General features: G+C 34.7%; 1 protein-coding gene across 1 annotated transcript in view; it reads right to left on the reverse strand.

Annotated features, from left to right (window-relative positions):
* LOC126975615 (protein turtle homolog A-like) overlaps window positions 1-14,503 on the reverse strand; it is a 151,581-nt gene that overhangs the window by 25,418 nt on the left and 111,660 nt on the right. The window contains exons 11-14 of the mRNA XM_050823597.1: window positions 9,637-9,767; window positions 6,486-6,639; window positions 982-1,076; window positions 324-393 (exon numbers count right to left, since the gene is read on the reverse strand). Of these exons, the coding sequence (XP_050679554.1) occupies window positions 324-393; window positions 982-1,076; window positions 6,486-6,639; window positions 9,637-9,767 (450 nt within the window). The remainder of the gene's footprint in view (window positions 1-323; window positions 394-981; window positions 1,077-6,485; window positions 6,640-9,636; window positions 9,768-14,503) is intronic.

The raw sequence follows: 14,503 nt of genomic DNA on the forward strand, positions 1-14,503 counted from the left end.
TATTACGAAAGTGTTTCGGATCCGAAGACCGATACGAAGTTCGTGATTAGACATTTTGTCATTCGTTTAACTTATTCCCAAATTCACTTGACATTTAAATTTTTTTATGGTTCCGAAATGAAATCCGCACTATTCGAATCCCAAGTACTTCGGTAATAGGATTCAATTTGAAGTTGTTCGTTCTTTCGTTTCGGACGAAACTTCGGATTTCGATTTTGGTAATAGGCCTCCAGTACCGAACTGCGTTCGATGGTTCGGCCGGATAAATCCAATAATGTGTTTAGGCTCTAACGCTAAGCAGTTTTTGATGAAGCTATACTTACTTTCAGTATTACTAGTCAACTCTCTCTCCGTGTATGTAGAACTGTTAAACCACCAACGGTATGATTGAGGCTGTGTAACAAAAAAAAAATAACTATTAAATTATGCAAAATTAATTTGTAACAAAATTTATGAACGGTGCGGGATTCGAAATCGCGCCTGTCGAGTGACGTCCCAGCTCTCTTACCAATTAAGCCAACCGTCAGCATGACGCATGATCCGTAAATTTTAATATGTTAGGAAATTGACTTAAGATGTCGCTCTTTCAAATCTAAACAGTTCACAAAATTTTAAGAGATATCCCAAACTTCTGCGATCTAGCATACAAACTTAATTTATTACACCTTCACGCATTTTTGTTTATGTCTTCTACCGAATTTATCACGGGAAGTGTACCAAAGAGATGTTTGATTTCTACAGCTAAAATCCACCTTCAGTGGTAAATGTGTGGCGTTATCATAATATGTAGTTTTCAATAATCAAACAATAGGATCTGTTTTTTGCGCAATGTTTCCAGAACGAGAAAATATAGCTATAGCTTCAAAAAAGCTCGTAAATATTTTATTAAGACATTTAACCATGTCATTAATTGACCAATTTTCATACAATCTTAACAGTTATTAATGTTAACGTTCTGTGGCATAGGATTCAACAACGTACCATGGGGTTTGCGTCGACATCACACTGAATATGGACAGTTTCCCCTCGGGCCGCGCGGATGGCAACACCTTCGCGACGAGAGCACACCGGTTTATCTAAATAAATAAAAAAATGAAATAACATGGAACCGAAGCGAATTAATTGTTATCGCCAAGCGGCGGTTTTCAATAACCTATCTATCCTTACATTAACTTACGGATGCATTGCTGTCACCGTTTAATGACAAGATCTAATCTATCCATAGTTATGTCCAATATAGTTATAGTCCAATGCTATCTGTCAATAGGTTATTGTAATGTAAGTAAGCGTAGAAGGATAGATTTGTCTACCTCTAGTAAGTTAAACTAAGGATAGATAGGTTATTGAAAACGGCCGTACATCATTCATACGATTAGATAGACTGTGACATCTGTGAAAACGTCGAAAAAATATTAGGTAAATCTATTTTAAGCAATGCACGCACACTAACACAAAGTGACATATGAGCTAATACAAATGATTTGAGTTTTCTTTAGTGTTAATGATGCCTCGTGTAGAGGCGAAACACGTGTCGAATTGTTTAAAGACAAATATTGGCGGAATTAACACTAAAGAAAACTCAAATCATTTGTATTAGCTCGTAGAGTAAAGGCTATCCCTGTCGCGCAAAACAATAAGTCGTATACGAGTAGCTATATACACTGGCCTGCAAAAGTAAGTATCACACTTTTCAAATTAAATTTTTTTCTTAACTATAGAAGATAGAGATTTAAGATAAAAAACATTTTGTTGCAAATTTTATAGGCTTTAATTCTTAGAAACTAAAATTATACATTAGTAACATTTTTAACTTAAAAAAGATAAAACAATGAAAATATATATTTTTAGTTTAGTGTAAAAAAATTCAACTAGAATGTATTACATGTTATTTAATTTTTAATAACTGGTATTGCCTCCTCGAGCTCTGATTACAGCTTCGAGCCGGTTTGGCATACTGAACACTAGGTTTCGGAGCCGATATTGGGGAATATTCTCCCATTCTTCTACCAGGGCCTGCTTTAGTGCCCTGAGGGTAGTAGGTGGTGGTCTGCGATTTCTGACTAGCCTCCCAAGCTCATCCCAGGCGTGTTCAATCGGGTTGAGATCAGGACTTCTTGATGGCCAAGCCATCACGCTGATACCGACCTCCTGAATATACTCTTATACGATATGAGCTGTGTGTGGCCGGGCATTATCCTGCATCAGCATCGATCCATCACCCATATATGCTAAATACGGCCATGCATACTCATTGAGAATCTCTTGAGCATATCTTTGCCCAGGGAGGGTGCCATTTTCTACGGCTACTAGCTCTGTGCGACCTTCTGAAGATGTGCCGGCCCATACATGTACACTGCCTCCACCGTATTGGACTCTTTCTGAGATGCAGGCTTGAAGGTATTGCTCACCAGGTCGCCTGTAAACACTTCGCCTTCCATCAGAAGTGTAAAGGGAGAATCGAGACTCATCTGCAAACAAAATTCTTGATCATTCTTCTTCATCCCACTGCATGTGTTCACGGGCATATCGCAGTCTCGCTACTCGATGCTGTCTCTCGAGTTTTGGGCCACTCACTGGTCTTCGGGGTTTCAAATTTGCTTCAGCAATTCTTCTTCTCACTGTACTGTCACTAATGTAGTCCCTCCGGGTCTGAAGTAGCTGTTGCTGGACTTCAACTGCATTTTGGTGGCGATTTCTTAACACAGTGGAAATAATATAACGATCTTCTCGGGCACTGGTACACCTGGGTCTGCCATTACAAGGTCTCCTCAGATGGTGTCCAGTCTCTTCGTACCTTCGCTTTACCTTCTGGACTGTTCGTACCGTCACACCCACCATACTTGCAGTGCGACGCGTACTGATGCCTAGTTCCAGAAAAGCCATGATCCTAGCACATTCTTCAACTGAAAGAGGCATGATAAATAAATGTTATGTGCTTTTTAGCATAAATTTTTAAAACAAGACCCACCGATCTTGAAAAATATTTAAAACAGAAAGAAAAATGTGAATGGTAAAATTGTAATTCGGAAACGTCCTCTTTGAAAAAGGAATGGTTTTGTTTTTGAAGTATTTTTTCAGCCAATTCTTAAAAGAAGGTTACCGACTATAAAGTTTTTATGTACAAAATTAAATTCTCTTTGGAGTCCTTTTTATTCCGAAAGTATATCTTGTGAACTTAAAACTTTATCCCAATTTTAAAAGTGTGATACTTACTTTTGAAGGCCAGTGTAGTTACTATAGCAAAGCTAAGACGTCATATTTTACTATGGCTATATCTGTCTTAACATAAATACTAAAATCCTAATAACTTTTTTAGTATTTGTTCGATTGAATTAGTTTTTTCATTATTTAATTTGTTATTAAATCTAGCTTCAATAGTGAAATACAAAAAAAAAAAAAAATTTTATTTAAGTATACACAATTGAGTTAATAGGGTAAAGTACCCTTTTATTGACATACACTTAAAATACATTTTTATAACTGTCCAAATAGTTTAAGATTTCTCATAAAATCCAAAACTTAAATCAGAAGTAGGTGATTCTTGGCATCCATCAACACTACTTCAAAGGACAACGGCGTTTCATGCCCGGTCCACATACAACGAATTCGGTAAAACGGACTGAGCGGAGATTTAAAACGTCGCTAATATACGCTTGTTAAAAAATGGTATTCATAATCGCATATTAGAGCTAAAACGCTCATTATCTCTTTGATAAAGCTGACGTGACTTATAATAGCTAGGATCCTTCTATAAACCTGTTTTAAGCACTCGAACGCAAAAAAAAATGGCCGACATCGATCAGCTGTTCGTTATATAATGTCTTATATAGCTACCCGCTCAAAGTTGTTGGATATCCGTCATAGATTGACAACCGACATACTTCAAAACTTTAATTTTTGAAGTTTGAAATAACTTTGACACCCACTTTTGACACCTGACAATCCATTGACATTCAAAATTAGTTAAAATCATGTTTTTTTTTACGAAAAAGGAAACAGTGCGTACTATACGTATTAGTTATGGGAGATTTATCTAACGAACATGAATAAGGAATTTTATCGAACGTTCGATCGGCTTAAAAGATGTTTTAACTTATATAGCTTTATACCTTCGAAAAGCGTTTCATTATGAATAAGGTAGAAAGAATATATTGTCTTATATGCAACATCATATTAAGTATTGGTATGACGTTTTTATGGAGCGCTAAAAAAGAATACTGTGAGTAGTTCTTGCGCCGTTTCTTCTCTATCAGGGCGCCATTTGTTTCTAAATAGGTGGTACTGATTTCAGAGACATTAATAATAATTCTCAAGGCATCTTTTTGTAAATATAAATTACATTTTATCAAATTATAAACGGATTTGCTAGTGTGGAGACAATCAAAGCGTGCAAGAGAGACGGACATATCTAACGGAGATACAGATAGAAAAGGTAAACGAATCTATCATCACTGTAACCAATTTTGATGTGCAAGTCGTAAGCAGTCAGCCACTTTTCGAGCTCCTTAGTATTTCAAATATTAAAGTAGCCAGTAGCGTAGTGTACCTTGGCGGGGCCCTGTATAAAAAATTTCTTGGGGCCCTTATGGAGGGTAAAGATTTCTCACAAAAGAAATAAAAATGTTTGCATAAAATTAAAAGAAACATTTATTAATAATAACTATCTATCAGTCACTTTTTCCAAAAATTTTACATACACTCTCCTTGCTTTTTTTTCCGCAAGCCGTAAAAGTTTTTATTAATTTTTGCTTATGCACGTTGGGGGCACCTGTGGCCCCAGGGCCCCGTCTAATTGATACGGCTGATACGTAGCTTACGCCCCTGAAACTGGCTAACGCACACATTGATATATTAAAATTAGATACTAATTATCAAAAGGTGAGTCATTTATACGCTATTATACTTTAAGTCTAATCTAATATATAAAATTCTCGTGTCGCGGTGTTTGTAGTTCAACTCCTCCGAAACGGATTGACCGATTCTCATGAAATTTTGTGTGCATATTGGGTAGGTCTGAGAATCGAACATCTATTTTTCATCCCCCTAAATGTTAAGGGTGGTCCACGCCAATTTTTTTTAAATTTTTTTGACATTTTTTTAAAATTTGTTTGATTATGAGTCAGCATTAAAAAATACATACAACTTCAAATTTTCACCCATCTACGATCAACAGTTACTTTTGCATCGCGATTTTAATATCGGCAATACAACGTTTGCTGAGCCAGCTAGTCTAATATATAAAATTCTCGTGTCGCGGTGTTTGTAGTTCAACTCCTCCGAAACGGATTGACCGATTCTCATGAAATTTTGTGTGCATATTGGGTAGGTCTGAGAATCGAACAACATCTATTTTTCATCCCCCTAAATGTTAAGTCCACCCCAAAATTTTTATATTTTTGACAATTTTTTTAATTTTATTTTATTTTGATTAAGCATTAAAAATAGATACAACTTGAAATTATCGCGCTTCTACGATCTACAACTATTTTTGTATCGCGATTTTTATATTATTCTGTTCCATCCACAAATCCGCTATAGAGTTGCAAGATGGCAATCGAATACAATAATTGTAGTACGATTTATTTGGTAGGTCTAAGAATAGGTTGCATCTACTTTTTATACCCCAAAATGTTTTTATTGCTTTTTATTTATACAATACAACATTTGCTGGGTCATTCTTGTGTGCGCGTGTATGTCATTGAACTCCTCCTAGACGGCTGGACCGATTTGGATGAAATTTTTTGTGTGAGTTCAAGGGGATTCGAGGATGGTTTAGATTCACAATTGAACTACCTCCTAAACGGCTGGACCGATTTTGATGATATTTTTGTGTGTTCCAGTGAATTTGAGATTGGTGTGTGTCTTCAGGTGGATTCGAGAATGGTTAAGATTCACAATTAAACTACCTCCTAAACGGCTGGACCGATTTTGATGATTTTTTTGTTTGTTTCAGTGAATTTGAGATTGGTTTAGATTCTCAATTCCGTCCATATAATATAATTCTCTCCGTCCATATAAATAAGAACTCCTCTTAACGGCTGGACAGATTTTGCAAATTTAAGACGTGTGTACAGGACAACGTCTGCTGGGTCCACTAGTCTATATATATAAAAATGAATTGCTGTTCGTTAGTCTCGCTAAAACTCGAGAACGGCTGGACCGATTTGGCTAATTTTGGTCTTGAATTATTTGTGAATAAATTGGAAAATGCTGCTTAATTAAATAAAAACAACAAATTTGTTTTTCCTTTGGTGTGTCCATACATAATTTCTATGAGTGAATTTATTGACGCACGGTTTGACAGTTCTGCTGTGAAACAATTTCATTACGACAGCAGGGCATATCTTACGGAGTAATTTTTGATGTTATGATATATTATTGACAAATTCATAAAAAAACATTATTTTATTTATTATATACAGAACAACGTCTGTCGGGTCAGCTAGTTTTAAATAAATACTTATAAGATTTCTTTAATTGCTTACACTTGACATCCAGATGTAGGGGTTCACTGCTGCCGTCACCCAGCGCGTTTCTACCAACACAAACGTAATCTCCGCCTCTCTCCCGACTCACGTGTTGCAACACCAAACTTTGACGGGACACCAATACACCGCCGCTGCCTTTTACCATGACACCCTGGGAGATTACACGGAAATATTACACACGATATCTAAACGAGTAAATATAAACAGCGATCATACAATTTTGTTTTTCAAATTTAATTTGTGTATTAATCCTAGAAGTGAGGGGTTATCACTTTAAAAACATAACATATTGTTTAAATTCACAAGAGCGACATCTCAAGTGAATTTCATAATGTGCAAATATTGGAGTTGAGCAGGTTATCAACTGTAAAGTAGATACTGTAGATGAAGCCACAACCTGAGAGTTGAACAAATCAAACAAGATTTTATAACAAGGCGTTACTCGAACGGTTAGCTCAGTTGGTTAGAGCACCGGCACGGAACGCCGGAGGTCGTGGGTTCGAGCCCCGCATCGTTCATAAAATTTTGTTTTTCAAATTTTATTTACGAGTAAATATATTAAAAACGTGCGCATTATGAGATGCGAAGGTATCCTAAAAGGGACGCATTTTGACAAAGATTAAAATTTGTTTACACTTAAAAGGAAGTGTTTAGAACTAGGTTTGTATTCATTTATTGTAATTTTAATTTCAAATGTTAGTCTATTACGAGGATATAACATATTTATACAATCAATAATATCATTGTTCCTAGCAAAAAAACGACTTCTAATGTAGTTATTTTTGTAACAACTTTATTTAATTTTAATAAAACAGTTTTAAAGGATTGACGGTTGATAATTTCATCAGCGGTCCCCCTGAAAACGAGACCTGGAAAAGTCTTGAAACGGTGGGTTAACTACAATAAAATGTAACTTTTACGCAAAAATATAATGCACGCGTTTTATTTCAATTAATTCTGTAGCACTCGTGTTAATCAAAGAAAATAACTTTACTTAAAATTGAAAAATAGATATATCTTAGAATATATTTTAACCGGTTATCTCACGTTTAGATTTAAACTGAAGCGTATAATTTGCATAGTACGTAGGTACTTTAAAATTGGTTTGTAAAATAATTCAAGATAAAACATAATAATGTTTCAACCTGACTATATTCAATATTTAGTAATGAAAAAATAAAAAAAATCGTAGATGCACAAAAAAAAATAAGGCTCCTTAAGGCGAAGAGCAAGCAGAAAACACGCAAACAAGGTGTTTTTAGACAAGTTTTTTGGTGAAAATATAGCATTTCGAGCTATGAACACTACTTAATCCTGTTACACATATCCTTAAGTCTTATTTGTAGGTTGCTAATGGTTGCTGTTGGTTATAGTTAACACTCCAAAGCTTTTTTGAACTACCACTTTTCCTTGCAGTTAAACAAGTTTTTTGGCATGGCATGACGCATTATTTAAGTACAACTCTCAGAAAAGTTATTCTTTTTTATTCTTGATTTTTTTTGTGTAGGTATATTTATTCATATTAGTAATGAATAACGAGGATCGTAAGCATATAAACTGTTTTCCTCGCAAGAAATTTGAAAATTTTGGCTTTGTAACATAGATGGCGGGCCGGAAGCCGTGAACTCATATCGCTCAAGGTCGCTGGCATTTAATGGCACTGGGCAGGACATATTTGTAGGATGGAAAATAATAGATTGACGAAGCGCTCAACAGAGAGGGTATCACGAGAGGAAAAAAGGAAGACCACGTAAGAGATGGAGAGACATCTTCAACAACAGATGTGGATCCCATTGGATGCGGAAGGCACGGGAAAGAGATACACTCACCCTGATGAATGAACTTCGAATGTAAGAAACTAATCGGTGCCCACACCGGTGAGTCGTGAGTGAAGCCGTGTTCGTAAACCAAGTTATAATGTCTTACGAAAGTTTTGAAAATTTAATTGTATTTTTATTATTTGTATGGCTGTTGATCTCTAAGGAAATCTGTATCATCAATCAATTACCTACGAAATAAAATATTTTTGATTTGATGTGATGTTTGGAAGGATCTCGGAGAGGCCTACGCTATAGAAGCGACTACTATTTTAAATATTAATAAAATTACAGTTAACTAGTTTATTAACCTATTAAATTAATTAAAGATCATATATGTAATAGTTCAAACTAGCGTAAGATGTAAAATATTGCTCAAGTAGAAAAATAAAGGCTATTTTTATTTTTATTTATTTTTTAATATATTCAGGGAATTGCTTAAATTGATTTTTTTAAATAAAATTTGTTGAACATATCTAAATGTCCAGCATATTTATATATTTATTTTTTCTCTTGTACAACGTACTTTTGCTTGGTTTTACTTCGTTAATGTAAAAGAATGGTATAAACTGTTTATAACTAGTGAAATAATTACAACAATGTTCTTTCGAATATTAAAAGAGTAAAAAAATTATTTTATCATAGACAATTAAAACGTCCAGATAAACTGTGATACTTTGAACACGTCGAAAAAAATAGCGGCGAACTGTTAACCTCTATTTACAACAACGCACGCACACTCAAACAAAGTTACATACATAAGTGTTGTAGGCTCTATCTAGACATATAAATTATCTAAGTTTTTAAATAAATTGTCATGAATTCAATAATTTGATACAGATGGCGAGTTGAAGTATTTATGACAGCTATTAAAAATATTTTAGTGGTTGTCACAACGAATAAATTATGTAAGGCTGTCACACAGTTTGCATATAAATTTTAGATGGCCATGACGGTTTTCCATCAAAATATTCAACAGCGAAACAAACAAAGGAAGCACGAGTGAGAAATGAATTTTCATAAGCCATGTTAGCAACTGATTTTCATACTTTTCAGCTCCCATTTTTGAATGGACGTTTTCTGACACGGTGTACGATAAAAGCCTTTAAATATAGCCTGTATTGTAGATTTTTTTTCTAAATTCTATTACTTATAATTCTTACTAACTCGACTTAGCCGAGTAATTGGCATTATAGGTTTATGTCTGTTCCTGGTGTTAACACTATGGTTATGACAGTTTCTGGCATATTCACTTATGTGCCTATGAACACATACATTACATTATCAAGAATATATTGACAAGCAACAGTCAAAATGTTAGATATACTTACATTAAAAGTGAAATAAACATGTTGATGGGGCGGGTTTGCTCGAACACTGCAGTCTAAGTACACATCGGATCCCTCCATGATACTGTTTGGGTCTAAATTCGCCCCCAATTTCAGCTTCGGTATTGGTACATCTGCAGGAAAAATCAAATGATATTTAATAGTAATATAAAATAGACGACCCCTATAGCCCAGTGGTTGGTGACCCTGCCTACTGAGCTAGAGGTCCCGGTTTCGAAACCCGGTAGGTGCACACATTTATATGATGAATATGGATGTTTGTTTCCGAGTCATGGATGTTTATATGTATTTATGTGTGTGTAAGTGAGTATATTGTATTAAATATATCGTTGGCTTGTTGCCATAGTACATGCTATGCCTAGTTTGGGGCAAGATAATTTGTTTAAAAGTGTGTCAATATTATTATTATTAAAAATAAATAGGTAACCATACAGTCTCAGATAATCAAATCAAATATTTTGTTTCTAAAGGTCCAAAATTGATAGTTTTTAAAGTCAGTCAAATAATTATATAAAAAAAGGAAATTATATAATTTTTTATGTTTTAAAGTGATAACACTTACTTCTGCGATTAATTACACAAATGAAACTGAAAACAAAATTTTATGAACGATGCGGGACTCGAACCCGCGATCTCTCACGTTCCGTGTGAGCGCTCTTTCCAACTGAAAACGTTCATAAAATTTTGTTTTCAGATTTATTTGTGTTATTAATCCCAGGAGTGAGGGTTATCACTATAAAACATAACAAATTGTTTAGATTTACAAGAGCGACATCTCAAGTCAATTTCCTAACAATGCAAATATTGGGGTTGAGCAGGTTATCAACTGTAAAGTAGATCCTGTAGACAAAGTCAAAACCTTTGTTCAACAAAGCATACAAGATTTTATCAACGATACGTCACTCGAACGGTTGGCTCAGTTGGAAAGAGCGCTCGCACGGAACTCGGGAAGTCGCGGTCGCGGGTTCGAGTCCCGTATCGTTCATAAAATTTTGTTTTCAGTTTTATTTTAGAAATTATATAGCAAAGGCTTGCGCATTGTGTGACCCCTAATCATCCTAAATGGGACGCATTTTGACTGGTTGTTTACACAAAGCCTGAACTTGAAAACAAAATTAGCTATCGTATTTTAGTTCTGCTATTTATTGAATTAGGCATTACTTTGCGGAAATCCATAATTATACAAATGATTTAAGTTTTGTTTAGTGTTAATTCGGCCAATATTTGTTTTTAATGTCAGTCTCACTGTCCCGTGACAGCTTCGCGAAAGAACTTAATACAATATACCAAATCGCGGTTTCCAACGGCTATACAAAACAGTTAGTGAACAAATTAATTAAAAATAAACAAAAACATTTAATTAATTCAGAACTTTATCCCGTCCCACCAATCAAATACCAAATATGTGGGTTGTTTGACATATATTGGTCCAATATCGGATAAAATATCTAAAATATTTAGGAAAAACAATATTAATGTGTCCTTCCGAACGAATCACAATGTCAGTCGAATATGTAATGGCAAAGATCGATTAAATAATTCCGAAAAATCCGGCGTCTATAAACTAAGTTGTGACACTTGTAACGGGGTATATATAGGTCAAACAGGTCGAAATTTCGAAATGAGATTAAAGGAACATACTGCGGCATTTAGGAATCATCCCGAAAAATCACACTTCGCGAAATATTTAATTGATACAGGTCACTCACTCGGAAAAAATAATAATTTTAATATTTTACATACATGCGAAAAAGGATTTCGCTTAAATGTGTTAGAGCAATTAGAAATAATAAAACACAAAAATAACATGTTTACATTGTTGAATGAACAAACAAATTTAGTCCCATCACCTTTGTTACGTATCTCTTACGGGGGTAATACGTCACAACAGCCGTCCAATCACAGCGCGTCATTGCATGGGACGAGGGTATAAAACAGCGGCTTCCGGCTCATTTGATTCAGTCTCGTGGCAGATTTTGGCAAGACAACACGTTCTGAGGATGCCTCGTGTAGAGGCGAAACACGTGTCGGATTGTTTTAAAAACAAATATTGGCGGAATTAACACTAAAGACAACTTAAATCATTTGTATAGTTCTGCTATTAATAAAATAAGTTTCATTAATTTATTTACATTTTACTTTTTACCTACTAATTATATTGTATTCCTTATTAAGTTTGATTAGTTCTCATGTTACACAATTAAAATTTATCTAATATTTGCATGTGGTCGTCGTCTGTATTTAGATTTACCCCCTTATTCATAATGGTCCGCTAACTTAAACCAGCCGCTAAGGAGTGTTTTTAGGTCAATAGAAGAAGACAGACTGAGAATTAGCAATGATTTGAGTTAGCCGACTATTATGAATAAGGGGGTTATTGTTTAATAATATTTAATGTTGTTAATTATTAGATTATTGTATTGCCGATGCTAACACATAAAAATATTGGCAGTTGTATTGACTGCCGATAGTAGTGAAAACTTAGATCTTTAAGTATTAAAATTTGAAATTTCATAATAATATTTAAGAATAATAATTTTTAATCACAATATATTTAAAAAAACTTATTTACAATAATATATTAATCAAACAAAAACACTTTCAACAATGCACAGCATAATATATACACATTGAACTTTTCACTAAATCCATTCAATTTCACTTATAAGATATACACAGCACAATACGTCAGCTGTATAGCTACAGATATACTGCTATAAGCATTTCATCCATCCAAAAAGTGTCTGACTATATATATTTATTTTTTAATTATTAATTTATCGCGTGCGCCAGTCATGAGCATGTCGGTGAGGCGACGTGTTATAACCCTTCACGTGGTGGTGACTTGCACTAAATTGTTTTTTTTTTAAATAAACGTCTTATAGCACATGGTTATATACTTTAAAAATAATGCGATACAATCTTCATAACTTCAGTAACAGAGTCCGTAATGAGAATCCATAACAAAAGTTCGAATAGTTTCAGCCCGAGTTGGTATTTTCGTTACGCCAAAATTCTCATTTTGGAAAGTTTTGCTTTTATTACTGCAGATAGGAATGAGCGAATATTTTCACATCTCTGTACCGTTTCTCGGTCAAGGCAAGCCGGGCTTTCGAAAACTTTGTGTAGGTTAGACAACAATTTCAGCTTTTTTGTTAAGCGAATTTTTAATTGGAAAACCCAGCGTGTTTTAAAAATGATTGGAAATACTGTGAAGTTACTTTGTCAATTTTTGGTGGAACAGAGGCGGCGATAGACGACCTAATATTAAAATTGAACTAGCTGGCGATCGATGCACTTCACTTCAACTCAAAAAATGCTCATAGAATATTTCATAGCAAAGTTAAAAATATTTTTTGTTATTAATTACGATGGACAGATGGCCGTTGGGGCAGTAAAGTCCTTGAATGGCGACCACGTACTGGAAGACGCAGTGTTGGTACGAATACGTTGGATGAGGGCAGCGCAGGAGCGATCGTCGTAGAAATCTTTGGGGGAGGCCTTTGTCCAGCAGTGGACGTCTTCCAGCTGATGATGATTAATTACTAAGTTTACTAAGTTCAATCATTGCAATAATTATTTCGTTTTTCCCTGTTTGAGCTCTTAATAGTGATTTTCATTATAATAACACTAGAAATAAGGGATTGCTTGTAACTAATACTAGTAGGCTTCATAAGATACATAGTAGCTTTAAGGGTAAATGTATACACTTCTATAATAAAGTCCCAGCCACGGTTCAGGCATTATCTATAAATAAATTTAAATGTTTTATAAAAAAAAAATGGCTCTGTCGTTAAACCTATTACTCCACTGCTGAATATTTAAATGATCGGACAGCCTGGGACTAGATTGTGATTATTTTATAGCGATAGAAATGAATGTACAGTATTGTATATGTTTATTGAAAAGAGCGCAAAAAAAGAATGCTGGGAGAGTTTCTTGCGCCGCTTCTTCTCTCTCAGGGCACCATTTGCTTCCGAAGTGGTAGTGGTATCTAGTAGTTATTAGAATTGACATCAAAAAGAATTCTAAAGGAATCAATTTTGAGAAAATAAATGCCTTTTATGCCTTTAATGAAAAGTCACAGCAGAACTGTCAAACAGTGCGTCAAAAATTATTTTCATAGAATTATTATTCCATACGAAAATAATATTTGAAAGATCGTGAATCGAATAAAAAAATCCTATCTCTCAAGTTGAATCAAACTGCAGTCTGTACAATTTAATTAAAAATCAGATCAGTATTTTAGGAGTTCATCGCGGACAAACAACGTGTCACGAAATATTTATATATATCGTAGGTATATTGTCAAAGCTGTGATGTTACAATTTCAATAGTGATGTTATAATTAAACGGTAGATTGTCAATCGACTTCATATCTTACAATATAACGGCTGGTTTTAGTGACATTGTAATGTCATGGGTAAACTATAGTGATATATTTTGACAATTTAACTGGTCTTTAGTTTAAGAAGCTATCCCAAAGATAAATTTATACTGTTGACTACAACGCACGAGCCGAGCGTAGCGTGCCGCGGCACTTCTAATAAGAAGCCAAGAAAGCTTTGTAAAAATAATACTACAAGAAATATCTTAGTATTATTTTTACAAAGCTTTACTACGCAACCCAGCATTTTAGTTTAAATCATTAATATAGTTTTACAGAACATGTGGCACGTCAACGTCACACATTGTTCGAGACTGGCTCCAGTAAGCCCACTTGGGCGTAGTATTAGTTGCCGCACTTTGCAACTACACCTGCGGTATCTAGTTGGAGCGCAGCGGCGACAAATCGTTAAAGTAAGGACATATCGTTCGCAGTCTGACCGCAGAACGGCAAAAGTGTGCT

This window comes from Leptidea sinapis, chromosome 2 (assembly GCF_905404315.1).
Source record: "Leptidea sinapis chromosome 2, ilLepSina1.1, whole genome shotgun sequence".
Classification (NCBI taxonomy): Eukaryota; Metazoa; Arthropoda; class Insecta; order Lepidoptera; family Pieridae; genus Leptidea; species Leptidea sinapis.